The sequence below is a fragment of the Halichoeres trimaculatus genome, unplaced genomic scaffold (genome assembly GCF_033239565.1).
Source record: "Halichoeres trimaculatus isolate MK-OKI-2021-1 unplaced genomic scaffold, fHalTri1.1 fHalTri1_scaffold_2, whole genome shotgun sequence".
NCBI lineage: Eukaryota > Metazoa > Chordata > Actinopteri > Labriformes > Labridae > Halichoeres > Halichoeres trimaculatus.
In genome coordinates, this window is record NW_027437180.1 from 13,200,634 (window position 1) to 13,227,960 (window position 27,327).

General features: G+C 40.3%; 1 protein-coding gene across 2 annotated transcripts; it reads right to left on the reverse strand.

Moving 5' to 3' along the window:
- Positions 1–1,587: 1,587 nt before the first annotated feature.
- Positions 1,588–25,265, reverse strand: pld5 (phospholipase D family member 5). Of its 2 annotated transcripts, none has more exons than XM_074665387.1 (10): positions 24,937–25,265; positions 10,420–10,556; positions 9,667–9,850; positions 9,320–9,428; positions 6,593–6,720; positions 4,399–4,596; positions 3,530–3,681; positions 3,253–3,418; positions 3,011–3,101; positions 1,588–2,495 (listed from the first exon to the last, which is right to left on the reverse strand). In XM_074665387.1, exons 1-10 carry the CDS (start codon positions 25,093–25,095, stop codon positions 2,233–2,235), a joined length of 1,587 nt encoding a protein of 528 aa, XP_074521488.1. In that variant the 5' UTR covers positions 25,096–25,265; the 3' UTR covers positions 1,588–2,232. The 2 variants fall into 2 exon arrangements, with proteins under 2 accessions (XP_074521488.1, XP_074521489.1); XM_074665388.1 differs by lacking the exon at positions 24,937–25,265 and adding an exon at positions 12,803–13,216.
- Positions 25,266–27,327: the final 2,062 nt, after the last annotated feature.

Below are 27,327 nucleotides of genomic sequence, written 5' to 3' on the forward strand. Positions count from 1 at the left end.
AGGAAAAAGCAGATAAAATCGTATATAATGACTATATATATATATATATATATATATATATATATATATATATATATATATATATATATATATATATATATATATATATATATATATATATATATATCCTCATGGTTGCTCAGAGTAACTCCTCTACGATCCGACCTTACACTTGAAGACAAAATATTAAAAAGGAAAAAGAATATAAACAAAAAGTACGAGATAGATTGATTTCTTATAAGTCTGTTGTAGTATTAAAATGGATTTACTCAAAATTTGTTATGGTCAAGTCAGCAATGTCGTCCAAATATATTTGTTTATTTTATAAATTTTGTATTTTTATATATTTAAATTTGTAATATAAGCTCTTACTCTGACAGACATGTATTGTAAACCAGTTAATGATAGCCAAGTAAAGAGTAAGCTCCATTGTTCTTTTTTTGAATCTTTAAACAGAATAACATAAAATACATTAAATACATACATTTTAACACTTTGGATGTGCCTTAGTTTTTACACTTTTTTAATGCCTTGCAATCATTATTATTAAAATCTTCATTTTACTTTCAGAATTATCATTTTGATGGCATTTTCGTTTTTCATTTCTGTAAAACACTGAATTTCATTTGATTTGTATTAGGGATGTCCCGATATTACATTTTCACTTCCGATACGATACCTATATTGCAGCATTGAGTACTGGCCGATACCGATATTAATCCAATACGATATCAGCATTAAACATGAATACTTTTATTACTTATTTTGTAGTATGTCTGTCATGTTAGAAAAGGCTTGATTAAGTGATATTATTCAAACAAAGAACAGTAATCAGCAACAGTAGGTATGAGGAAAAACTGACCCATTTATTATTAACCAATGGGTAACAGAAACTGATTATATCTGAGATTTTAGATGCATTTCGATACGATACCGATACTTGTTTTTTTTTTCTTTCTGATATCTGACTGATATCCGATATCAATATCAGACTGGGACACCTCTAATTTGTATGACAAAATGCTAAATAAATTCTAAATGATTTGATCTTGTGATCAAATTTGCTTGTGGCAGTGCAATGGCACTGCCATTGCACTGTAAAAACAGTGCAATTATTGCCAGTAAAAACTTAAAGAATTTTGTTGTTTTACATTTAAAAAAATCAACTCTGTAGATCTGCTGATAAAAATATAGGTATATAAGGACTACAACAGGCGTTCAGTCTGAGGGCCATGCAAATTTTAACTTGTGTTCCAGCAGTCAGCTGAATTTGGTGCATCCAGTCAGCACAAATGTTGATGGAGTTATAAAATGGAGAATAAATGGTGTGGATGGAGTTAAAATACAAACTGTCATATTAGCCCAACAAATTATCTTATTGGAAAGGTCTGTAAATGCCTGGAAGCTGAATGTCATTCATCTTTGCATCATTTATCCATAAAAAAAAGAAGAATATTCTAGTCCTTCTGGTAAAAGTGTGAGAAGGTGTGCCCCTGATAAGACAACAGCTAACCAAAGCTTGAGACTTGGACATCATATTTTTTTGCCCATGCCACAACATAGGGAAAAAACACACAACAACAAGAGTGAAAATAATATGTTTATGAAGGACAATGGAAACTTCACTTGAGATCATCAACAGCTATTGTCAAGTCTGTAATATCAGTGCAGAAGTAAGTCAGGCTATATGCATTGTGTGTGGTAGCAGAGAAACAAAAAGACATTTGGTTTGTAGGCAGTATAGTATTAGATTCATACCCGCATATTCAAAAGCATTAAAAATATTATAAAGCTGAGAGACATACTGTTAACAAAAAAAGTGCATCATCCCTAAATTCTATATGCAAATTGTTTTGATTGGTTTCATAGGTATATTAGTGGATTTTTCAGAGTTTGATATAGCTCATATTGATTTCTATAGTCACAATATTGCTTGTCTTAGTATACAGGTATTTGAATATTGCTCTTGTTATTCATGCAGAATGGCATGCTCACATAACAGTTGGTTATTAATCAGTGGTTTTAGAGTAGTTATTGAATCTTGCAGGATAACTGAGTCAAGAAGATCATCAACACTGTCTTTGTTGACTGTAACTGAATATTTGAAAACATCACAAAAATAAAAACAAGGTTTTTAACAGTCTAAGTCACATTTTCATATTGTGCATATATTTGAAAAAATCTTGAGTATGCAGCAAACAAGGCTTTTGAATATAGAAAGACATTTTGTGCTTATGAAGATAAAGGGTCATTCCACTTGTTTTCCTCCTTGGTGTCCATATGAATTTTATTCTGTTGCAGGTATTTGTATTTTCCTTGTTGATCTTTGTTGCCTTGCAGACTCTTAGCATAACGTGACCTCCAGTCTCTTTCAAAAGCAGCCTTGACTTGCTCCAGAATTGTCACTCCCCTCTCTGTGAAATTGTTTTTCATCTTGACCACCAGCCCAACGCCTGCACTCCTGGCAAAGTCACTCCCAACCCAATCATGGTTACCTGTAGACAAACAGCAAGCTTAGATTGATTGACCAAAACCTTAGAAACATAGAAAGATAGTAATTCCTTTCTTGCTTAATAATAAAAAGATACATAATAGCTTTAGGTAAAGGCAACTAGGAGTGTCTTAGCTTAGCTTAGCCAGCTGGATCCTAGAAAATGTATTTCGCCCTTTGTACATCTCTGAGCTTTGATAATAATGTTGCCCTGGCACAGTGAGCTTAATATTTAGTAGTTTACTTCACCAGTCACAGTACTATTTGGCCCCCATAACCCTTTCTTGTTTTGTTTTTTTGTTTTTTTTTTGTTCATTCTTCCCCCCTTTTCTCATATGCACATTTCTGAAATAGATTTGTAAAGCAAAATAATTTTGAATTGTATTTAGATTTTGTTTTAAGCAACGAAACTACTCTCCTTGCTGTTGCCTTTTAACATGTGAATAGAAATACTAATGATCAAAGAACAGCTCATGAAATTGAAGTGAATATGTTGCAGACACATTATTTATAACCTACCAATGTAAAGTGCGTTGTCAGTCACCATATACTTGTTGTGGTTGAGTCCAAGTTGAAAATCTTCTTTCTGCTCCTTGTGACTGAAAAATCTCTGCAAAAATATGATTAATTAAAATCAGTTAGCACACTGATGCTACATTTAACAGTTGAACATTTGAACATTTAATCAGGCACAATTTTCTTCTGTTTGTTATTAGCTATCAACTGTTAAACTATGTTATAACAGATAATAACTCACGCACCACCTCTAATGAACAGTTGTGCAGCTGCATGCAGAGAGACTTGAGAGACATGACAAAGTTGAAGGTGAGAGGGTGAGTCTTCTTCCAGAAGCTTATCAGCAGACGAACTTTAACTCCTCGCAGTACCACAGCCTCTCTGATCATCTCATCAATAGGCGACCAGTACCTGATGATACACCAGATATAATCTCAGTCTCATGGCAAAGGTACAGTGTGTTCTTCAATTTCAAGTATCACTTTTTTTTGGCAAAGTTCTTGGAAGTTAAAGGTAATGTACCTTGTGACTGAGGTTCCTCTAAAAGTCCTGCTCACCAGAGGGAGGTAGTCTGTCACAGATATGAAGATAAATGTCTTTGCACTCTGGATGACTTGGAAGATGGCGTCTACATCTCTGGTACGATCTTTAGCACAGAAAAGATCAGGAGAGGTCTGCAGAGAGGAAAAGTCAGCCAATCAGGTTTTCATTAAAAAGTAAAAGGAGGAAGAAAATTAAATGAAAAAGATGATATGTGGATATTTAATTAAATTTTGTTGTTGGTATGGATCAAACATCTACAAAAACAGTAAAAAGAGGCTAAATATTGTTTTTTTTTAATTCATACAACAGATAATTTGTTTAGATGTGAAACTTCCCAAAATGTCTGATGGACTCAGTATGACATGCTGGGAAAGCACTGAGCAGGAAAAACAAAGAAGCACATTTCTTTATCAATGTATCTCTACCAGGAGATGTGAGGCAGAGAGGAAGTTGGAGCTGCCAGCAGCTTGTGACAGCATGACTCCATGAGTTCCTATAGGATGATAAATGTGCTAAACACAACTGATAAGCACCCTGTCGCTTGGAGGGTAACAAGATTCATTACTGTCCAATTAGGCTGAGGTACTGTGATTTTCCAACCAACATAGTCCTCTGAATGATATTAACATGATTAATCACACCCTGAGTGAGAATGTTATTAGTCCATGATGAAACTTTTATAAAGACATTCACCATCTGCTCCAGTGTGAGAAAATTGGTGCCTTAAGAGGAATAAAAACAGGTCTAGCAATGTTTTATTAATATGACCTTAAGACTGTCCTGTGCATTTACTGCAAAGCAATGTGTCAAAGTAAATAATGCAACATAAAAACAAAATCCTTCCTCACAGACACATAAGCTGAGGCCTCAGAAGAGTTGAGTTGCAGCTCGAGGGCATCATGCCTCCCATAGAGGGCTGTAACTCTCTTCGACCAGATGGAGGGGATGTAGTCCCTCTCATGGAGCTGCCAGTAAAAAGAAAACACCCGGTGGAGGTCCAGTGCCAGACAGCTGCAGTTATACAACACCAGTCCCAATTCTTTCCTCTGTGGGGTGTCAGGAAGAAATACAACAGGAAGAGGTGAGCCAGCAGAAAAGTTTTGACCAATTTAAGTGCAGTGACTTTGTCAAGCAATGTAACAAAAGATGCTTATTTTATACATAGGATTGAAACCATAATGGACTTGTTCTTTAGTTTTATTTAAGTGCATAGATAGGATCTTTTTCCAAAGCAAAATAAGCAATTAAGAGTTTTCCAGATATGCTAGAAGCTCTGTGAGGCTCAGTACAGCTTTGAGCATGAGGCTAGCAAAGCATGCCAACATGTATGTATTATTAATGTGAACAAGATGGAATTTTTGTGGTTTATTCCCAATGTGTATCAAAGCATTAATTCTAGACAAAGCGTATTATAATTTGCTATCTTTCCTTGATTGGGGGAGGTGAGGTTAGTTGTCACACGGGTTTGTTGTCACACTGATTATATCTTGCCACCAGGGGGCGCTGATTTTTAAATTGTGGTATTGTAATTTACAGAATTGGGATCACCACCTCAGCTCACCTACATGGTCTCTTCTTGAGTGAGGAAGCAGAACTTGAAATGAGAGGACTTTTTCTGTTAAAAATTCAGCTTCTCAGTATTTTTCTTATTGGCTTTTACAAAATGAGTTTATAACAAAACAACTGTTGTTTTAAAATGCAATAAGTAATGTTTTTGTCGACTTGTCAATGAAATTAAACTTTCAAATTTAGTTCTGCTTGCTTACCTTTCTAAAATATTTTTCAGAAACAAGCCTAAACTGTGTGACAACCATACCCGTGATAGGGTTGGTTGTCACCAAGGGTCTTTGATAGTTCATTGCCTCTTTCAAACAGTTAGTTTTGAAATCAGAGGGATTCACATTTCTTACCAACACCTTAAGCTTCAATTCTATGTAAAAATGACTACTTAAGTTTTGTTACTTTGTTTTGATGATGACCAACTCCCTCTACAGTAAAACATGTGGAAACTTACCCCGTTCTCCCCTATCACAAACATGAGAGTTCAGTTTGATCAAGGGTTTGGTGGTTATTGTGAATTTTACTCAAGACATAAACCTCATCACGATGTTAACAGATAGTCAGCAGTTCACAAAAGTGACAGGAAACTTCATCCAGAGCAATCAGAATAAGGTATAAATCGAGACTATAGAGACAACCTTAATCATTATTGAGCTGTTTCAGTGTGGAATGAGATGGTGATCCAACCAGCAGAAAAACATTACAGAGCTGCTTGGCTGGAGGCACACTGCAAGCGCACAATGAAAAGTGAGCAAGGGAAAGCCATTCTTTAATGTATTCTGGGCTGGTCATTAGCTGCACAGCAGAACCTTGTTTCATGTTTATTCTATTTTGGTGTCTGACCCAGAAGGAGGCGTTCAGAGGTTGTAGTTTGTCCTGCCACCATGTATCATGAACCACAGACTTATTTTGCCTTGCTCTTTTTTGTCTCTCCTCGTGCATGCATGTGTGTATATGTTTGTGTGTATTCCCATACACTCATGTTTGTGTCCTTTCCTTCATTTTCTGTGGCTCCTCACTTAATTATACTGAACAGCAGTCTTACCTCCAGCAGCACTGGAGCATGAAAAGTGCCAGGTAATCACTTCAAGTAGTAGTATGCTAATGCAGCCTGGTCCCTCCACTATTGTGGATTACATATTAAATTCAAAGTGAAATGCTACTTGTCTCTCTGCGCCGCCTCAGACAGCAATCTTAAATCATCCCAGATGTCCATTAGGAGTTGCTCGACTAGGCACCTCAAAAGGTACAGGTGGAACTAATCTGGACTTTGTGTTATGTTTGTAGTCCCTTTGGGGCAGCAAGGTTATCATTTAATTAAATGTGTACCACTACAATTATTTTTTCAGCAAGATCAAGCGTCTGTTGCTATTTTAACTTCAGGAAGGAGCTGCAGACCTGACCACGCCTGACTGCAGTGGCTCATTTATCCCCCACTCTGATTTAACTCTGCAAACTCATGTTGTTGCTGTCGGTTGTTACCTTGGAGAGTGACCTCCAGTCCATATCAGCGCTCCCGATGTAAATGTGCTTCCGATCCACTATCCAGAATGAGGAGTGCAGTTCTCCTCTGGTGAGAGCTGTCATATTAATAAAGCGAACCTCTGCATCTAAACAATGTGAGACAGACAAGTAAAGTTTAGGAGACTTTAGATGGAAGGAGAGCTGGAAACATGCCAGTTTGGCCTTCAGCTGTCTGACGTAGATGTAGGCACAGCAGGGAGGCAGCCTGAAAGGAAAAGACTTTGACAGGAGAGCAGTCAGGTTCATTTTCACATTCAGGATTTTTGACCTTCATTTTGAAGTTTGGCAGAATGAACGATGTAAAACCTGCCCTGCAGAGCTCCTGGCTGACACTGCAAGGTGTAAATGAGCCTGAATTTGTTTCCTCTGAAATAATCAAAACATACTAAATATTAAAATATACAACTTGGTGCAGCTGGCACAAAAATCATGTTCAAAATATGATTAAATTATCATAAAATCATATTATCAGAAATACTGTATGTCCGTCAGCAGTTTTGTGCTATGAAATTGAAGATGGAATGTGCCAATTCAGATAATTAAATCAATAAACACTGTGGTAACACTTTAAAATAACAACACACCTTTTTTTTCTTTCATTTTTTTTCTAAATTAATAAAGCAATAGTTTAGTATTGCGAAGTAGTTAAGTCATACATTAATACTCATTTGTATATCATGTACAAACACAGTTATAAATGTCTTATTCCTGACTAATATGACTCTCTACAACGTATTAAATAACTCTTATTGTCAGTTCATATGAAGAGTTATCGTACATTATAACGTGCAGCCAGTGTTTATTTTTCTAAATGTATAAAGTATAATGTATTTAATACTGCAGTTGGATTTCCCACTAGCTCTAAAGCACTCTACGTTTAAGTTTCTTTTCTTTTTTCTTTTTTAAAATTTAATTGTAAAAATGGTTTATATCAGGAATTATTTATTAATGAATTTATACAGAGATTGTAACGTTTTTTGTAAAAAGTAGAACAAATTCTGTTCCCTGTTTCCTTATTCTGTTGAATCTGGCCTTTGTGTTTTAAAGCAATGCTGGTCTTAAACCTTATCAATAAATAATATAAATAATCACCCTCACTTTTAACCAGCTCACAAAAAAATAAACAAGCAGCTTATTAGGTCTTTGACTACTTTAATTAACAATGATTTGATATAAAATTAGGCATTCCTTCACTACATGTTAGAATCACAATCTGTAAAAGGTTAATAACTGGTTCATAAGGATCACATCAGCTCATTTGTAACTGGTTAATTCATCATTAAAGTATGAATAAAGAATTAGTTAACTCATATGGTCTTGGTGATCAGTTTTAAAGGTAAAGACAGCAGGATTTTCCTTAAAAATAAAACGTCAACAGGAGTATTACAACTCGATCATCGCCTACGGGCTTCTATACATGTGTGTAACTGTCGCTATCTGCCTGAAATCCTCTTCTCTGTCTGTATGTTGATGTTCTGATTGTATCGGGACATTTATGGACGGAGGGTAAGCGTGATTACCTCAGCCAATCACAGCGCGCCCAGTGCACAAGTGACTTTGCATGTTGGTAATAGCGAGTAGAGAAAGCTATCTTGAGTGGCTACAATTGTGCTCGGAGAAAGAAAAACACAACTAAAGTGAAAGGAAACACCAAGCAGATAAAGCTTTTTCCTGAACGAGTGTGAAGCTTGGCTTAACTTAAACTAACTTTCGGGAACTTGGAGAGCTTGAGATGAAGAGTGACACAAGTTGGCTTTCTGCTGAGCAGGTATGTGTCGAATACCCTTGATTAGCTTGTGCTAACATGCTAAGACAGGAGTCGCTCACACAGAGAGACGCGATGCTACAGGTGGTTGCTGGGCTGGTGTGTGCGTGTGCATGTAGTCAGGGTCAGAGGCAGTGGATGTGCCCTGCTGGCTGCTGCTGGTACTGATCCAAGATTGAGCCCAGGTTGAATGTTGTGTTTAGGAACAAGTACGGAGAATTCCTGCAGACCCCACCTTAAAAACATTTATTACTATTTTTGTACACGACATCCAAATGTATATTAATGTATGAACAATGCCTTTAAGGTAATATGTTAAGTATTAATTCATGTTTAACTAATGCTTTATCAATGCTAAAAAGTTTGTAGTTATTAAAAAGTGTTACCAATAGCTTGATTGACCAATGAACATGTGATCCTGACGAAAGTATAGCTTTTTTTTTGTTCTTGAAGAAACATAATTTACCTTTCTTTGTAATTACACAGTAAAAAAAAACTCCATGATCTAGATTTATGAATTTTAATATGTTGAGCTTTAGTTCCTTTATTCTTACCTTGTCTTACAGTGGTTTACTGGGATTTGATTTGATGTTATACAATATCCTTTCCACTTGTTTTAAATAAAAAAAAAAACAAAACAAAACTGGAAAAAAGACCTTATTTGTGTTGTTTAAGAAAGGATCCTGTTTAAAGAATCAAAATAAGTAAAAATTATATATATATATATATATATATATATATATATATATATATATATATATATATATATATATATATATATAAAACTGAGGCAAAACCCCCACATTTGTTCATTTTCTATTTTGGCAGCTTCTGTCCCCCACACCATAAATCTTCTCTCTGGTTGGCTGCAGTAGCATAACAAATTGCTATTGTGAAATGAAAATATGACAGACACTCACTGTGTGCTGTCAAGGTCTCCAGTTCGGGGGAGTTAGTCAGACTGCTGGCAATCTTCAGTCTCACCCCACGAGATTTCAGGCTGAGCAGCCTCTGGAACAAAAGCTGACCCTGAAGAGGAGGAGAGGGATGTTCTATATTAGTTGAGCACAGATGTCTGGATGTCTTTTTAATGGCCAATACTTTACATCTCTGCAGAACTATAACCTCATTAAAAGACTACACACAGATTTACTTGAAAATAATTGCATTTCCTCATACAACCCCCCCGGGAAATGCAGCTAGCTTGTTCAAGGGCTGCAAAAAATGTGGCGGAGATTAAATCAGACTCTCCACACTGACTTTGTACCTCTTTGGCCGTGCTCGGTGTTGTTTCCAGATCCCAGGGGTTCAAGGCCCAGACAGGTGATACCACCTCGACGGAGTGCTTTGCCTGATCCAGCAGCATGTGGAAGCCTGCAGAAAGAGGGAGCCTTGGCCTGCCATCCATCGGGAGCACGAGGTCGTCTGGAATGTTCTCCACTAGTTCGATACTATAAGTAAAGCATTCCTCTTTTTTATTAAAGTCTTTGTTTATTAGATAAAGAAACTCCAGTCACTTGTGCTAGCTGAGGGTACTGAACGACATTTTCAAAGAGATAAAACTCAAACATGGGTGTGGTTAACGAGCCTTCAAAGCTAATGAACGTTAAACTTTGCTTGAGCCTAACTGCTTTGTGATACACCAGCAGCTACCAGCAAAATAAACACATCTCTCACGATGATGGATAAGTACGCTCAAGACCGTCTCTGATTTGTTGCATTAGACTTAATCACGTTATCAACTGCAGTATGGCAGTTAAAAGCACTTTTAAGAGTGCATGAATATATGGCAAATGGCTTTTCAAAGAGAGAAAACAACCTTGAATGGATGTAAAATCCTGACTAGGAAGAATTAGTGAAGAACAGAGGACCAAAGAGTTTATAAATCACATTGCATCTAAGTAAATACGCGCTAATAAATATGTTGAAACCAGTTTCTGCTAAATGCGGAGGTACTTTAATCATGACTTAATTTGTTGTGACTTTTGTTAGCATAAGTCACACACTCAGAGCGTCCTACCTGCAGTCACTGTCACAGTTCTCCTCTGTGATACCATCCTCATCGTCCCCCCAGAGTTCCACAGAGGAGCAGATCAACGCCAGCAGCACGGCAAAACAGCAGAGAAGGGCAAAGATGGCGATGCACTTCTGCTGGGTCTGGGAAATAAGTCACACATACACACAGATAACTCAAACAAGAAGCCTTGTTGTTGATTGTCAGTGAACTTGTAAAGGATGCAGGATTTGCAGCAGAGTAGAGTTCAGCTCTTTCCTTCACGTTGTGCAGCAGGTGACAACTTGCAGATAAGACATTGACATAGGAGTTACTGCAGGACGGTTGTACAAAAGGAAATTATCAGCTTTTAAATGCTGATGCCCTCAGTCGATATTATTGACCAGAGCAAAGGATTCCTGATCAATGAAACAACATCTTCATGTCCTCTTCTGACTTTAGAAACCTTTAATTTAACCCCCTGGATCATGGAGAGACAGCTCTGGAGCTGAAACCTTTTCATTACACGAATGTTCCCGTGCTAGTGGAGTGTAACACTCTGCTGCTGAAGGCAAATTGATACAGACAGAAAACCAACCTGAAGATTATTGTAGAAACCGTGTTTTATACTTTTCGGTTTACTTTCTGCATGGTTGATGACATGAATCCCAGCTGAACAGGATTTTATGACCTCTGTGCCAGGATGAATACTCACAATCTTGCATTTATGAGGAGCGATATTAAATTCTCTATTAGTGAGCATGTATGTGGTGCAGTATATGCTATATAGGGGATGTAATAAGGCTGGAGTGACAGTCAGTGTGGTCAGGGGTTTTGATGCAGCAGCCTTATTGCCCTGATCCAGCCCAGGGATTTTTCTCTGTTTTAAAAGTGCCGTTTGGCACTTATGTTTTGCTTACCACCACACATTTTCAACATCTCATTCCCCGCCCTGTTTGGCTTTGTCGGTTTTGTTAGCTGTCATCACGTCTCATTACGTATTCTCTTTTGTTGTGTTCAATCAATCACAGAAAATGCACGAAGAGTTCAGGAGCCTGAGCAGGAACTTTGCTTACAGAGCTGACTCCCAGCAGCAACTTTTACACAACCTAAGTGTTAAACTAAAAGGAAAACATAATGCAGCAGCAAGTCATGGAGAAGAAGGGGGCTGGGGGGTCTTTGTCAACCTGATCTCCCACTCCTCTCCACTCTGTCTGTTTCAGGCAATGAGGCTGGGAGACTGGTGCCAGCCGGATGCACCTTATACTCCTCTGAGCTCCACTGAGACCTCTGAGCTCTTCATCACATCCAGCAGAGACGAGGAGCAGGTCTGACCTGTGAGCCTGGCTGCTGGAAGAAAAAAAGCTTCATGATGCAGAGTGAGACTGACAGAGGAGACTGACATCTACGGATGAAGTATGAAACAAGAGCTCCTTCCCTCTGAAAATAATTAAATAAATTCATAAATTAATGACACAAAAAGATGGGATGAAAATGACAGACGTTTTATTTAAATGGGAAAAAAATCAAATTGAAAAAGTCAATTGTTTTAATTATGAGGAAAAAAAAATCCCGACAGATAGCAAAAAATGTCTTTTTGGTTTGTCTAAAAGTACATGAAAAAAAATGTTTTTATTCTTTTTTTTTGTTGTTGTTTTGAACCATCAAACTGAACTAAAACTGGGCTAGTTAGGATTTTTTATAGTAAAATTAGATAAAAGTAGTTGTAATAATATTTTCTACAATGTTCTGGCTTTTTTCATTAACAGAAAAAAACAAAGACTAACAAAGAACAAATTTGATTCTCAACAAATCATTCAACTCATCTAAAAATCAAGATGTTATTTACAAGCTGGTTTCAAGTTCCACCATGATTTTTTTTTTTTAACTTTTGCATTTGTTTCCTCTCATCCAACATGGGACAGCTGTGGCTCAGTGGTAGACAGTCATCTCTCAGCTAAAAGGTTTGAGGGTTCAATCTCAAGTCTTGCTATCCACATGCTGAAGTGTCTTTGGGCAAGACACTTAACCCTGATGGGATTAGTTTACCGATGGGGGCTTCTCACAGCAGCCTCTGCCATCTGTTCATGAATGAGATGTGTATGAGTGAGAGTGAGATGTGATGTAAAAGCACTTTGAGCGTCTGGAAGAGAAAGCACTGAATACACACAGCGCATTAGAGGATATAATTCTTTGCTTATTGAAAAACGTTAAAGTTGGGATGAGCACAAACTTTGTTTTAATAAAAGCATTTAATTAACAAAGAGCATCATTCGTTTAATCAATGACTGATTAATGCTGAAGTCAGCAAAGCCTCAGACAAACATGCACAACAGACGGTGGTGATATTCACATGAGAGGAAATGAAATGCAGAGTGGTTCATGTGCAGTTAAGGGACGTAAACATCACCTTGATGGGCTCCTGTGGGGCTGGTCCCGCCATGAGAGCAGCACTCCTTCAAACTTCTGTGACAGCTTAGGAACAGCAGCTCAATCACACATCTTTCTCTGTCTGCCTCTCCGTCTTCATCACCCACTCCTCAGTCTGTCCCTCTGTGATGTCCTGACGCTTCGCCACAGGCTCCATCCTGCTGCTTCTTAACTCCCCTGGAAGGTTTGTGTGTGCTCTCCAGCTCCTGGTCCGCCCCATGTCCTGACATGATTCCTACAGCCTCTGACTCTGAGTGTGTGTGTGTGTGTGTGTGTGTGTGTGTGTGTGTGTGTGTGTGTGTGTGTGTGTGTGTGTGTGTGTGTGTGTGTGTGTGTGTGTGTGCGTGCTGCTCACTCCTCCCTGCTTCTCAGTGGCGGTGGTGAGAGAGATGGAGAAAGACCAGCCCCTCTCATTCTCTACAACCAATACAAAGCTCCAGCTCCGAGCCCCAGCAACCCCCTTCCTCTCCCTCCTTGATTCCTCCCTCCTCTTCCTCTTCCTCTTCTCTCCTCTTTTTTTATCTGTCTTGTGAACAAACCTCATCTTTCAGAAAGCAGTGCTTGGCTATAGATGGTACGAGTGCAAAAGCATGCCACTGGTGATCCAGTGTGTCTGACAGTTGGGGCAAAACTGCCAATCTGACTCAAACTCTTTGGATGGGGCAAACACCCATTCCAACACACACACTCACTCACACACACATTTATGCACCTCCTGTCCAGAAAAGACAAAAGGATTTCAAACAGCCCTACAGCTCTCATTAATAATGACCCTACTGTAAGTCAGCACTTCTGTCTGCTTTAATCCCCGGGGTGTTTAAATCATTGTAATAAATGTGCTTTGGAGAAATGTTGCAGATTGCACAACACTCATTCATGTTTCATTTTCAAGTCTAAAGCTCTGCCTCCTTCATTTGTGGAGGAGAACATTAAAGAGCCTTGGTGTGGAAAAATGAAATATGCCAACACACTCTTGTTCGCCTCAACTCATTTCCTTCCCTCACAGATGAATATAGTGATGCCTTAAAGCAGAAAACAGCATATGCTGCTGACTGCAGGCAAGCTGCTGCTGTTTTGGCCGGCGCTGTATAGGAGGGGGGAACGGAAGGATCTAATGGGAGGCCTGGGAGAAATTAAGGAAGGAGAGGAGGAAGGTGTGATAGCTATTTTTTTTTCTTCTTTGAGCTCACTGAGTTGAAATTTCAGAGAAAGTTGTGCTATAAGAGACACAACCCATCCCATCATTATCTGTGCTACTTTTTACCTCTCAGAGTCATAGGGGGCTGGAGCCTATCCCAGCTCTCACACTGGACAGGTCACTATTAAATCACACCTACATGAGCATTCAGGGTGTCCAGCCAACCTGATAACCACGTTTTTGGACAGAGACATACTCAAGGTGAAGATGTAAACTCTAAACAGCAAGGCAGCTGCCCAGCCAGGGAATTAAACCAGGAACCTTCTTCCTGTGAGGCAACACTGCTAACTACTGTGTCACCATGCAGCTGGAACAAAAATAATGCTGATCACTGTTATCGTCTTATATCGCAAAGCACTTAATGATCTTGCTCTGTGACAGATGCTTCACCAAATACAACTTTACTCACCTTTACAATAATTGACCTACTACAGCTCTCAGCTGACAGAATCAAATAAAGACTACTGATATTTGTTGCCATGACTTTTTGTCAATTTTTAAGGGGGTTAATGTCTTCTTTGTGTTAGCCTCTGATAAATCAAGGACTTTCTATAATCAAAGTTTAAACCTATCCACTTTACATGAAAAACATAAACCAGCCACTTTATTAGGCACACCTGTCCAACTGCTCGTTGACGCAAATTTCCAATCAGCCAATCACATGGCAGCGAATAAATGCATTTAGGCATGTAGACATGGTCAAGACGATCTGCTGCAGTTCAAACCGAGCATCAGAATGCAGAAGAAAAGAAATATAAGTGACTTTGAACGTGACATGGTTGTTGGTGCCAGACGGGCTGGTCCGAGTATTTCAGAAACTGCTGATCTACTGGGATTTTCACGCACAATCATATCTAGGGTTTACAGAGTATGGTCCCAAAAGAGAAAATATCCAGTGAGCAGCAGTTCTTAGGGCCAAAATGTCTTGTTGATGCCAGAGGTCAGAGGAGACTGGACAGACTGGTTGGAGCTGATAGAAAGGCAACAGTAACTCAAATAACCACTGGTTACAACCGAGGTCTGCAGAAGAGCATCTCTGAACGCACAACACGTCCAACCTTGAGGCAGACGGGCTACAGCAGCAGAAGACCACACCGGATGACCCTCCTGTCAGCTAAGAACAGGAAACTGAGGCTACAATTCACACAGCAACACCAAAACTGGAAAACAGAAGATTGGAAAAACGTTGCCTGGTCTGATGAGTCTGGATTTCTGCTCCACATTCGGATGGTAGGGTCAGAATTTGGCCTCAACAACATGAAAGCATGGATCCATCCTGCTTTGTATCAACGGTTCAGGCTGCTGCTGGTGTTATGGTGTGGGGGATATTTTCTTTGCTCACTTTGGGCCCCTTAGTACCAACTGAGCATGGTTTAAAGTCCACAGCCTACCTGAGTATTGTTGCTGACCATGTCCATCCCTTTATGAGTACAGTGTACCCATCTTCTGATGGCTACTTCCAGCAGGATAACGCTCCATGTCATAAAGCTGGAATCATCTCAGACTGGTTTCTTCAACATGACAATGAGTTCACTGTACTCAAATGGCCTCCACAGTCCCCAGATCTCAATCCAATAGAGCACCTTTGGGATGTGGTGGAACGGGAGATTCTCATCATGGATGTTCAGCCGACAAATCTGCAGCAACTGTGTGATGCTATCATGTCAATATGGACCAAACTCTCTAAGGAATGTTTCCAGTACCTTGTTGAATCTATGACACGAAGGACTAAGGCAGTTCTGAAGGCAAAAGGGGTCCAACCTGGTACTAGCAAGGTGTACCTATAAAGGGGCCGGTCAGTGTATTATTCCAAATGTTCTGCATATAGCTTCAAGGCTGTGAATAGGTCACCCTACTTACATGCTACGAGCACCCATGGAGAAAAACAAACAAAAAAAAAAACATGTAGGAAAACCAGCCAAATGCTGCTTACAGGGCTACACTTAGTGTAATTTAATGAACTGGAAAGCCTACAACTCAGCAACATACACAATTCCTCAAGATTACACTATTAAAAGCAACCTCTCATTCAGGTTGGCTTCCTCAAGACGAAGTCAGGGGTTGATTCATCTCTCACACACTCTTTCTGTCTATCTGTCTCTCACTATTTCATTCGTTGTATAATAAGTTGATTAGTTGTTAGTTTTAGTTGCTGACCCCAGGTCTGGATGAACAATGATTGTAGAGAAACAAAGTTACAGCAGGTGAACCTGCTGCGTCTGTCTGTTTCTGTGCCCTCTGCTCGCCCTATCTGTGAGTGAACAAAAAAAGAAAAAAAGAAAAAGAAAACAAAGCGACAGCGAAAGAGACAGAGGGGACAGAAATGTTTGGACCACTTCCCAGGAGAGGTCAGTGTTCCCAAAGCTGTATATGAGGTCAAGCTAACACATTTTCAAGAAGAAAGGCTAAACAAGGTGAGGAACTGGTCCTGATCATCATGAGAATGAAGCATCAGCTGGGACAGAGCCACAGGGTAATTGTTAGCCGAGCTGCAACAGGAACAAAACCTCCCTGGTTAACAATCAGGACACAGTCATGCTAGGAAACTGTTGACATAAACAGTTTACTCAGTGCACAGTCACCCCCATGATGCAACACTGAATACTAATGCATGAGAATCATATCAGTCTAATCGCTTTTTCTTTTCTCATGGAGCAGATGGAGAAGCTCTGTTTGATTGGTTCGTATTTTAAGCTGTGCTGTTTACAAGAAGAGCAGGTCACAGGTCGCTGCAGTCGGAGGGGTTTTTGTCTGTGCAGGACATGATTACCTGATAGTGAGAAGCACCGTTCTCAATCACAAGGGACCAATTAGTTCTCATCTTTGAGAGCCGAACTATGAGACACATGTGAGTTCACACAAATGAGCTCATTCTACTGCAGCAAAACTTAATTCAGTCAATTATTACAGGAACAATTCAACCAGAAACACTGTTTTCATCAAGTTTTGACCCATTGTGTGTAGAGGTTTATGAAGGTTTACAACAGCTGTTTAATGACACCATCTCAGAGGATACATTAGTATCAACATGTTGAAAGTCAGTCGCTTAATGCTCTATAATCAGGTGCTATGATAAAGAAGTACAAAAGAAAATCCTTATATTCATAGAGTTAGTTACATTTCTACCATTGGTTTGGCACTGCAGCTATACAGTGAAATGTTCTCAGCTGCCTGTGTTTGTTTATTGTAGGTTACCTCCAGATATGCTTGTGAATGTAAAATCCTGACCTAAAACGAGCTGTTTGGATTTTGGGGATTTGTCGACGTCAGTAATTCCCTTTTTTGACCTATCGGGAGCAAGTCTGACCTGATTGGTCCACTGGAGCAGATACCCCTGAACCCCCTCCCCGCCCACTCCTGTCTGGGGAGGAGAATGCCAAAGTTGAAGAGCCATCGCTGCTCTGTTTTTGGCTGTAAACAGCCACATAGTTCCATGCACAAGCTTCCCATCTCGGAAGAAGACGAGACTAAGTGGCTAGAGTTCATTTATCAAGGAAATGTGCCAGCTACACTCAGTGAAACTGTGCATGTGTGTGCTAGTCACTTCACGACCGACTGCTTTTCCAACTTTGGACAGTACATCAGTAGACTGGTCCTGAATCCAGGGCATTACCAACCATCCAACAAACCTCAGACCCTGGAAATGTGAGTATTTTAAATGCTGTGTGCTGTGGAGCAGATGGAAGAGCTTTTCCACAGTGTCCCCCTGTCTCTGTGTTAGCTTCAGGATGCTAACTTTAACTGCGGTTAGCCTGTTGTTTTAGCCTGTAATGTACGGTAAATGAGCTTCACTGTTTTCTAAACATTGTGCACTCGGAGCTTGTGGCGCTGCTCTCAGTGACGTGGAAGAGCGGGGCGGTATCAGTGGTGGCTCATTTACATATGAAGGTCACGCCCACTAAATCAGAGCATTCTGAACAGAGGGGCTATGAGAGCCTGGAAACAATGCTGCTGTGCTTGATTTATTGGCTTTTTGGACCAAAACATGTTACTACCATTTCATGAAGACATCAATGATCCATATTAAACTGCAGAAAAGGAGCAGAATATGGGACCTTTAATATCCTCTGAACCACAGACTTAGAAAAAAATTCACTCCTGTACAGTGTGTGTGGGGATAGTAGAATTATCAATTTAGACCCAAGCTGTAAACCAAGCTAAACCGGGCTGATAATATTTTTCTGAGTCCCTGTACAGACTGGACCTGCTTTTTGTGTGAAGTGTCTCAAGATAACTTTGGTTGGGATTTGACTCTATGTGAGATAATACTCCTAAATTGTCTTTCTAGTGTTTCTAAAGTCATGAGCCTGGTTGTTGATCCTGAACCACAAACCAGCCAAACTCTGTTTCCAGGAACGGTCTCAGGAACGTTGTATCTTTGCTGTGAAGGTATTCCAGTGAGTGTCAATGAAGGACACCTGAGTATAGGTGTTTCACCTTCACACCTACAGCTCAGCGGTACGTTTCCACGTGTGCACAGCCATGTTTGCTTTTTTTATGTAGCCTTGGAGTCAAAGGCAGGGTGATATGTGCTGAGTGAAGGCTGACTGGGCACAACGCCACGGGCCACATGCCAGAGGAGCTGTGGATGAGGTACAGATCTAGATCCAGTTGGGAAAACAATATGTCTGTAAGGCCTATTTGTTTTGAAAGCTAAAAGTAAGAGTCCAAACGCAGCAGAGCCATGCAGCAGCCTCAGACTTTACAACCTGGGGCCAAATTAAGTAAAAGAAAGTGGAGTAAAAACTCTTTAGTTGATCATCTGATGACAGGGTTGTTTTCATGACTAAGCACTTTCTTGGCGGAATTAAAAAAAGGAAACACCAACCACTCAGCTGAATGAATCAGTCACCCTTTTTTTTTTCTTTTAATTTGATTGCAAATGCAACAAGAATTAAAGGGAGCGGTTGGAAAAAAGGGAAATATTCTTATCACATTTTAGAAGTCTTAAAGGTGTAGTCAGCGGTCTGGGTGAAAACGAGTGGAGAGGTTGTTGATAAACAACTTTAGACCTGCCTCTCCCTTCATACCCCACCCCTGGCTCCATGCCCGAAAGATGATGGACTTGCATCGTCATGGAAACGACGGTAGAAACTGCGTAGCTGAGCAACATGGCGGAGGCCAGACCAGCGAACGCTCAAAGGTCAGTTCGCTATAATACGTGAAACCGTATTTCTTGCTTTGAAAGTAGTAGTAGTGTGACGAGTTTTAGTAGTATTGTAGCAAAGGATATTATAATATTTAGATGTATAAATATTTTCCGATCAAAGACGTGCGAAGCTCCACAATAGAAAGGCCCAGGTTGTTAATTTGCCTTTGAAAGAGACTTGACCCGCAGATGTATGACGGAGTGGAAGGACGCTGTCCTCAGGATATTTAGCTGCAACACTCTCCGGCTCCAGATGTTTTAAAGGTATTTCTGTCTTTAGCTCGCCACTATTGTTTGGGCTTCGTGTTTTTTTGATTGTTGAATGGTGTTTGATGTTCACTCTAATCTTGGTGCCCTACAGGCGCACCGGAGGGAGAGAAAAGAGAGGGAGGGGCGTGGTTTTCATTGTGGTACAGTGCCTTGTATATGTGAATTAGAACTTTACACAATGGTAATGAATCCAGTAATGAGCAAGACTTTGTACCCCCCCCCCCCCCCCCCCCCCCCCCCCCCCCCCCGCACCTGTCATAATGCCACCCTGTTTAATTTTGTCTGACGCCGACTCTGGGTTAGCACACTGCGAAGCTGCGAAGCTGCGACGCTAAGGTAACCCTGACTCGTCAGACAACAGTAGCCACAACTCGACTGCCATAATTGATAACATCACAACAACAGGACATTTTGGCAGATTAGACAATAAGATGAATGCCCGACGGCTGTTACTGTTATGTGAAGCACCACAAAGCTAATCTTGTTTACCTGTCCAGCAGAAAGACGGTGACATCCGCGTCTGTTTTCAGCTCTGTTAAATCACAGAGTTCCCTCCACCGTCGGAAAGCCACACCAATGTTGACCCGGGTCTTCCCTCTGTTATGGTCATAGACCTTCTGTTTCATTTTATGCTCTTCTGTCCTTTTTCTTTTGGGCTGTTTTACGGCCGTTGCTACTGTTGGTATCGCACTGCTTTCTTACGCTAACTGTGCATGCTACGCAACATAAGACTCCACCCCCCCTGTCTGACCTGTGCATGAGTATGATCCGCCCCCTGGGTGTGGGGTGCTCGGTTCCGAGCCACAGTATTTACCTGCTGAAATTTAGAGCCAAGGCTGTGTATTTAGACCGGACTTTTCAATATGCTGTCAGTGATGATATCTTGTGAAATCTTGTAGATGGAGAGGAGAAATACGGCGATCGCTGACTACACCTTTAATACTAAATCATTGGTGGGAAGGAAGGGGCTTTTATCACTTATTTTATTTTTCTTATCTGAACTCTGAAACATTCTTTAAAAAAGCCAATACAGCTGTTGGGTTATATGAATCCACTCTACATTTACAAAATTAATTCTGAGACATTGGTTTTTCCAAACAAAAGTTGTACTGGCTGGAAAAAACCCAACAAAACCAAACTAAAAAAATACAAAAAAAAAGGAAAAAAAATAATGACAACGAAAGCAAAAACAAAACAAATGAACAAACAAAACAAACAAATCTGGTGGATGCATTGAGGTAGCTCTGCTCTTCTTATTTCTTAGAGATTTTTTTTATAGATGAGCCAAAAACATCCCATGCCCGTGTATTCACTCCAGGAATATTGCTGGCACATATCATCATCTCCTTGTATGCATTTCTGTCCTTTTTTGGGTTTATTCCTCACTTCCACCTCCTCCTCTGTTTCACATACGCACGATTGCACTGGCCAGAGATCAACCTCATTTGTTGCGGGCTGGCACCAATTAATTCACTTTCAGAGCGTTGTGGCTTTTGTGTGAGTAGGAAGTGTTGTTTGATGTGATAGGACAGTGTGTATCATTGCACCCAGAACATCCTGAGTCTTTGTGCAGTTATGCAGCTGATTATGTCAGATCACAGACCACAGACTGGCTGTAAACATCCTCTATATAAATCTCTGCTCTAGGGTCGACATTTAATGAAATGTTTGTAACGATTTCCAGAGCCCAAGGTGAGCTCTCGACAGTAATCACTGTCTGACCAATGGTCCAAAACACAAAGATATTACTCTGACTCCTTCGAAATGAGAGACAAGAGGCAGAGCTGGAGCCACCGTATCGGGGAGGAAATCACCAGTGGGCAGAATGTGGCCTGTGGGGAGGATGGTAAATGTGGGGTTGTGGTGTAGAGGGCAGTTAATCTAATAAGCCTTAAAAACGATGTCCTCTCCCTGCACTGGTTATTGTTTGCAGCCCTGCTGGCAATCTTAAATCACTGTAAAGAGGAGAAAAAACTGTGTTCTGAGGTTTTTACTGAACAGCAAATTATGTTGTTAACCACCAAGCCAAATTTAAATGAGCCTCAAAAAAATTGGCAAGTATATAAAACCAGGTTTCAAATTTATAAGGAATGGGTTGCCAGACTGATTCCCAGCTGATTTTAAGGAGTTTAGAAAAAGGTCAAGTCTGTTTTTCAAGATGTTTTTTGTTAAAAGCGAACCATTGCTTCCAAAAGAGGATACATTTCAGTGCACCACAGAAAAAAACAACAAACTTTAACACACCACATTATTTCTAGGGACTTCCTGTCTGCACTCAATGGCACTTAAAGCACATTATTGACATTGTGCGTCTCTGTTGGGATGTTATAGATCTAGCGTCACTTAGGAATCACCAGAGTGTCTGATGCATTGTTTTCACCTTGATTTGGAGGAAGATTATTTTTTTGTTTTCTTAAATTTAAAATCAATTTACCTTAAAGGGCAACTCCGTTTTTTTGACACCTGGACCCTATTTATAGGTGTGTACATGCTCATATACTCACTCAGACAAACATCGTGCAGCTCAGAGTCCTTCAGAAGTTATTTAGATCCAACCGATTTTAGCCGCACTTAGCGAGGGCCACGGCAAGGGAGCTTCAGCGCGGGACATAATCTCTGCAAAATCGTTCAATTCGGCTATATTTTTTCATCCATCGCCAGTGTTATCATAAAGTCAGCTCCTCTCTCCTCTGTTGCCATAGGCGAACACTGTCCACAAGCGCACCATCAGTTCGCATTGAGTTGTGGACGTGCACCTTGTTTGTTGTTCTCGAGCCAGCTCTTCGTCTCTCTCCCTCTGCATCCTTCTTTCATGGAGCTTCTCGTCCGTGTACTCAGGCTCAAACCGGTAAGGACAACCGTCAATCTCGAAGTCTTAGTCTGACTCTTCGACATCAGAAAAATATTCTGCCATGTTGCTCAGCAATAATGGCAAAAAGTAAATCAGCTGTACCTTTGTGTCGCGCGGCTATAACGTCATCTAGAGTTTGTTTACCAGGTCAGCTCTGGGTCAGCTGACCTACCTAAAGATGGTAGACGAGCTGACTTTATGATAACACTGACGATGGATGAAAAAATATAGCTGAAATGAGCGTTTTTGCAGAGATTTTGTCCCGCGCTGAAGCTCCCTTGCCGTGGCCCCCGCTAAGTGCGGCTAAAATCGGTTGGACCTAAATAACTTCTGAAGGACTCCGAGCTGCACGATGTTTGTCTGAGTGAGTATGTGAGCATGCACACACCTATAAATAGGGTCCAGGTGTCAAAAAACCGGAGTTGCCCTTTAACTGTGATGCCAACAATCCCTTGACAAAAACAGGTAAATTATTGACTGTTCAAGATGGTGTGCAAAGAATTTGAAACCGACTTACCCACTGAAACGCCTCTACAAGACCAGAAAGTGTGAGAGTTGAAGGGCATCAGGTCAGTAACATTCTAGCTGGACAAAAGATATCCTCTAAGGATGGTTCAGTAGAGAAACAAATGTTGAGAGTCAGTGTACTAGTCGCAGGGGTCCCAGTGAGGTAGAGACAAGCATTTATTTTTAATTTCTAACTTAGAGATCAGCCCTTCTTAGGTCAGATCCAATTCTCTCCTCGTCACTTTCATGGTGGATACTGAGTAAAGTGTTCAGTTATAGTAATGGCTCCCAATGCATTGATAGAGTACTCAGAGAGAGAGTCAAAATGTCTACTGTTTATTAATTTTTTGATCTTCTCTGAGCTGTGTCTGAGTTTTCTGTTTCAACATTGAACATATGAACAGATTATATTATAGAGTTGCCTCCCAGCAGGACATAAAAAGGTCTCTGTGTTGAGCAAAGTTATCAGAGCACTCCTCAGGTTTGTCCTGGTGTTCAGTGAATCCATGTTCAAAAGTTAAGTTGAATAAAACCAGAAGAAAATAATGCTCACTTCTCAAATTAGCCTATTGCAAGACACCACACAGTAATGTGGGACTTAAAATACACTGCCTGGTCCCCCCAAAAACCGCCACCAAAAAAAAGGTCACACACTCTAATATTTCATTGGACCACCTTAAGCTTTCATTACGGCACACATTCACTGTGGCATTGTTTATTTTTCACCAAGATCTTTCAATAATGATGGTAGAGTCTGACCTTTGTCAGTCATCAATCAGTGAGGCTAACCGGGAAAAAAGACTTCAGTTTGCCAGGGAGCATAAAGATTGGACTGTGGAGCAATGGAAGAAGGTCCTGTGGTCTGATGAGTCCAGATTGACCCTGTTCCAACATGATGGGCCATCAGGGTAAGAAGAGAGGCAGATGAAGTGATCTCCCATCATGCCTAGTGCCTACTGTCCAAGCCTGTGGGGGCAGTGCTATGATCTGTGGTTGCTGCAGGTGGTCAGGTCTAGGTTCAGCAACAGTCTGTGCTCAAAGAATGAGGTCAGCTGACTACCTGAAGATACTAAATGACCAGGTTATTCCATCAATGGACTTTTTCTTCCCTGATGGCACGGCCATATTCCAAGATGACAATGCTAAAACTGTGGAAGAGTGGTCCAGGGAGCACGAGACATCATTTTCACACATGGATCGGCCTCCACAGAGTTCAGACCTTAACCCTGTTGAGAATCTTTGGGATGTGCTGGAGAAGGCTTTGCTCAGCGGTCAGACTCTACCATCATCAATGAAGATCCTGGTGAAAAATTAATGCAACACTGGATGGAAATAAATCTTGTGATATTGCAGAAGTTTATCAAAACAATGCCACAGCAAATGCGGTCCAACAGAATATTAGAGTGTGTGACCTGTTTTTTTGGTGGTGATTTTATTTTGGCCAGGCACTGTATCTGGTTCATCAATACACAAACAGCTTCATACAACCAAAACCTGCTGAACCGCAATCAGAACATACCACAGCATAAAACAGAATGTATCCAGCACTTTTTGCTCTTTTCGTACATGCCCAATTTTTTTTTTTTTTGTAAATTTGTTTAGGAATCAACAAATTTTCCTTTATTTCTTAGATTTAGGGAAAAAAAACACATCTTCAGTTCTTCACTTCAATTCCACTCTGCTTGTTGGTAAAGCAACTCTTTGACTCAAAGACATGACACTAAGAAATAAAAATCAAAACAATATTTGTGACCTGTGTGTGTGTGTGTGTGTGTGTGTGTGTGTGTATGTGTGTGTGTGTGTGTGTGTGTGTGTGTGTGTGTGTGTGTGTGTGTGTGTGTGTGTGTGTGTGTGTGGCTACATTAGAGAATGTGGTAATCAATTCTCATTGGAGGCTCTGTTGCACTCTCCTGTGCTGAGACTGAAGCACCACAGGCATACATGATGAATGGGTATTCAATTGATAATCAACTAATGTGTCTCCTGGGCTCAACGAGGGCACACTGCACACCTGACAGTCTGCTCAGCTTTAGCTTTCTTTTAACTTTATCTTAACACACTTAAAAATGAAGACGCTCACTTTTTGGTTGTTTTCAGAAAAAAAGTTGTGACATAATGTTTGAGAGGTACTACACTCACCTTTTCCAGCTTGTCTTTACGGCGGAGAAAGATGGATGCAGAGTAGCCCTGCTGCTGGTAGGTGCTGAAGCTGCTGCTCCTCAACTGGGACACAGAAGGCAGGAGAGCTGGGGGGGCCTCCTCTTGCCCCCTCGACCTTGGATCACTTGACAGTTCCATTGATGACCTGTGGGCTCCTGTCTGCAGGCGCACAGACAGCCTGACATGCACTTACACACAAAGTCACGGCCAAGAACACAAAATGATGCTGCCACTTTCTTCTGCCCTCTTTTCCGTCTATCAGTCAGCAGCTGATTCATCCACTTTTGGTCTCTGTACTGTCTGGCTTCACTGTGCGCCCTGCCTGTTTGTGGCCAGAGCACCAATGCTTCATCACACTTGTTGGGGAGGGCGTGTGTGTTTGTGTGTGTATGCATGTAGTTCAGTCTTTGAGGCAGGGTGGGAGGGGCCAGAGATTGGCTTCTGGATGGAGTGAAGGTGCAACAGGAGCTGCTGCACTGAGCGAGACAGAAAGCAGCAGACACTGAGGGAGAGTAATCGGATTGAGAAAAGTGTGAGAAGACTATTAGACATGAAGACACACACACGCACACACACACGCACACAAAAACACGCACAAACTGTATGAAATCTAATTTCCCCCATTTGGACCTCTCATGCTGAATACTGATCCCAGCAGAGTCAGAACAATCTGAAGTACGAGAGCTTCACCTTAAGAAACCTTTGGCAAAGGCCGAGATGACACCATATGCCTGCTACAAAAGGGACACACATACACACAAAAACACAAACACACAGGGATGAGATGACTTCAGGCTTTTATTGCCTGCACCCTTTATTTTATGGACACAAAAAGGTGCTGGTGTAAGAAAAATTGACTTTGCTCTGAACTAATTCAAAACACATATCCCCTATGGCCACTGTGTCGATACTCACAGAGCCACTCGAAGTCATCTCTGAGATTAGTTAGTTCAGTCCTTGCCGGACATTTCTGTGTGGAACTGTGCTGACTTTTCTTTGCCATATCTGGATTTATGACATTTTGCTTGGTTGCACTCTTGAATCTGTTTCATGTAGATTTTAGGCTACAGCTCAGCTTAGTTCAACTGTAGGATTATGGATGTTAGCCCTGCCACCAGCCAAAAGAGGCTCTCTGTGAAGTGAAAAGTTATCCCTGCATTGGCTGCTCAGAGGTTTGTCAATAAAGCTATATAGTGACAAAGGATTTAAAAAAGAAAATCACTGCAAGGAGCTAAAACAACCATAAAACATAACATTTCCTAAAAAATAAATTGTGGGAATGGGAGATTTATTTTTTCTCCCCTTCTTTATTTTTGCCAACAAACTGTGAGCCCCTGAGACAAGATGATCCTTTATTGTTTCCATTAGTTGGAAAGTTGATTTAAATGTACTTTAAAATGGTTGGAAACAGTGTTGATGGGTGTGGATTTAGCCTTAAGGGTTCTTAACCTAACCAGTTACATCTTTATGAACCAGTTGACATGATAAATGTGATTTTCCACCATTGCTGTGCTTTGATGTAAAAACCAAAGTGCTTGTAACAATCACTCAGTGGCTGTAGTCAAACGTGAGACTGGTGGCATTAGGCTCTGTGGCTTGATTGTGGCTCTGAAAATGTGCTTCTTGGTCACTTTAACGCATTTTGACATGTTTTGTTTTGTTTGGGTTTGTGTCATGAATATAGCACAGGCTGTTTTTTTCTGTGATCACGATTGGTTCCAACTGTCAGTTCATCCTCATTGAAATAAGACCTGGGTAAACATTGGATTTCATACTGAAGAGACATTGACACATAAATCAGTTTTCCTCAAAAGATCATTACATGTCAACAATTGATGACAGGATGTTACTACGGGACAAAGTTTTGATTTTTCATTTGCTGACATGACAAAAGTGTTGGGTGACATTTTCATTTCAGGTATGGGTGTGTCCTGACTTTTTAAACTGTGGGGGTGAAACTGGGGCTCTGACATCATCAGGGGACAAAGATTATTCTTACCATCTTCACTATCCCCTTTAGCCCCTGTTGGATACTTACTGAAATACTGAATCAATATTTATTGATACTTATTAAAATGTAAAATTTCAACACTTTGAAAACTTTTTTTTTTTTTTTTTTTTTTTTAAATTTTGTGACTTAAAAAAAAAAAAAAGTTTGATTTTGCAGTGATTGTTGACAGTACCTACCAACTGTAGTCCCTTACCTGATCAAAGGTTAACAATATTTTCATCTTTAAGCCTTAGTCTTTCAGGGTTAAAAAAAAAAAAACAGAATTTGTTTGAACTGAAAGCACTAACAAAACAAAATAAATGTGAGACAAACTGTAAGACAAATAAAGCTATGTGATATAGATTATTTTAACTCAACGT

Bases quoted from the DNA above. Each gene is read 5' to 3' on its own strand.
- pld5 (XM_074665387.1), bottom strand. From the start codon at position 25,095: ATGGAACTGTCAAGTGATCCAAGGTCGAGGGGGCAAGAGGAGGCCCCC. The intron at 10,557-24,936 runs GTGAGTGTAGTA...CTTATTTCCCAG, and splicing joins GTAAAGACAAGCTGGAAAAG to ACCCAGCAGAAGTGCATCGC. The intron at 9,851-10,419 runs GTAGGACGCTCT...CTTTACTTATAG, and splicing joins AACTGTGACAGTGACTGCAG to TATCGAACTAGTGGAGAACA.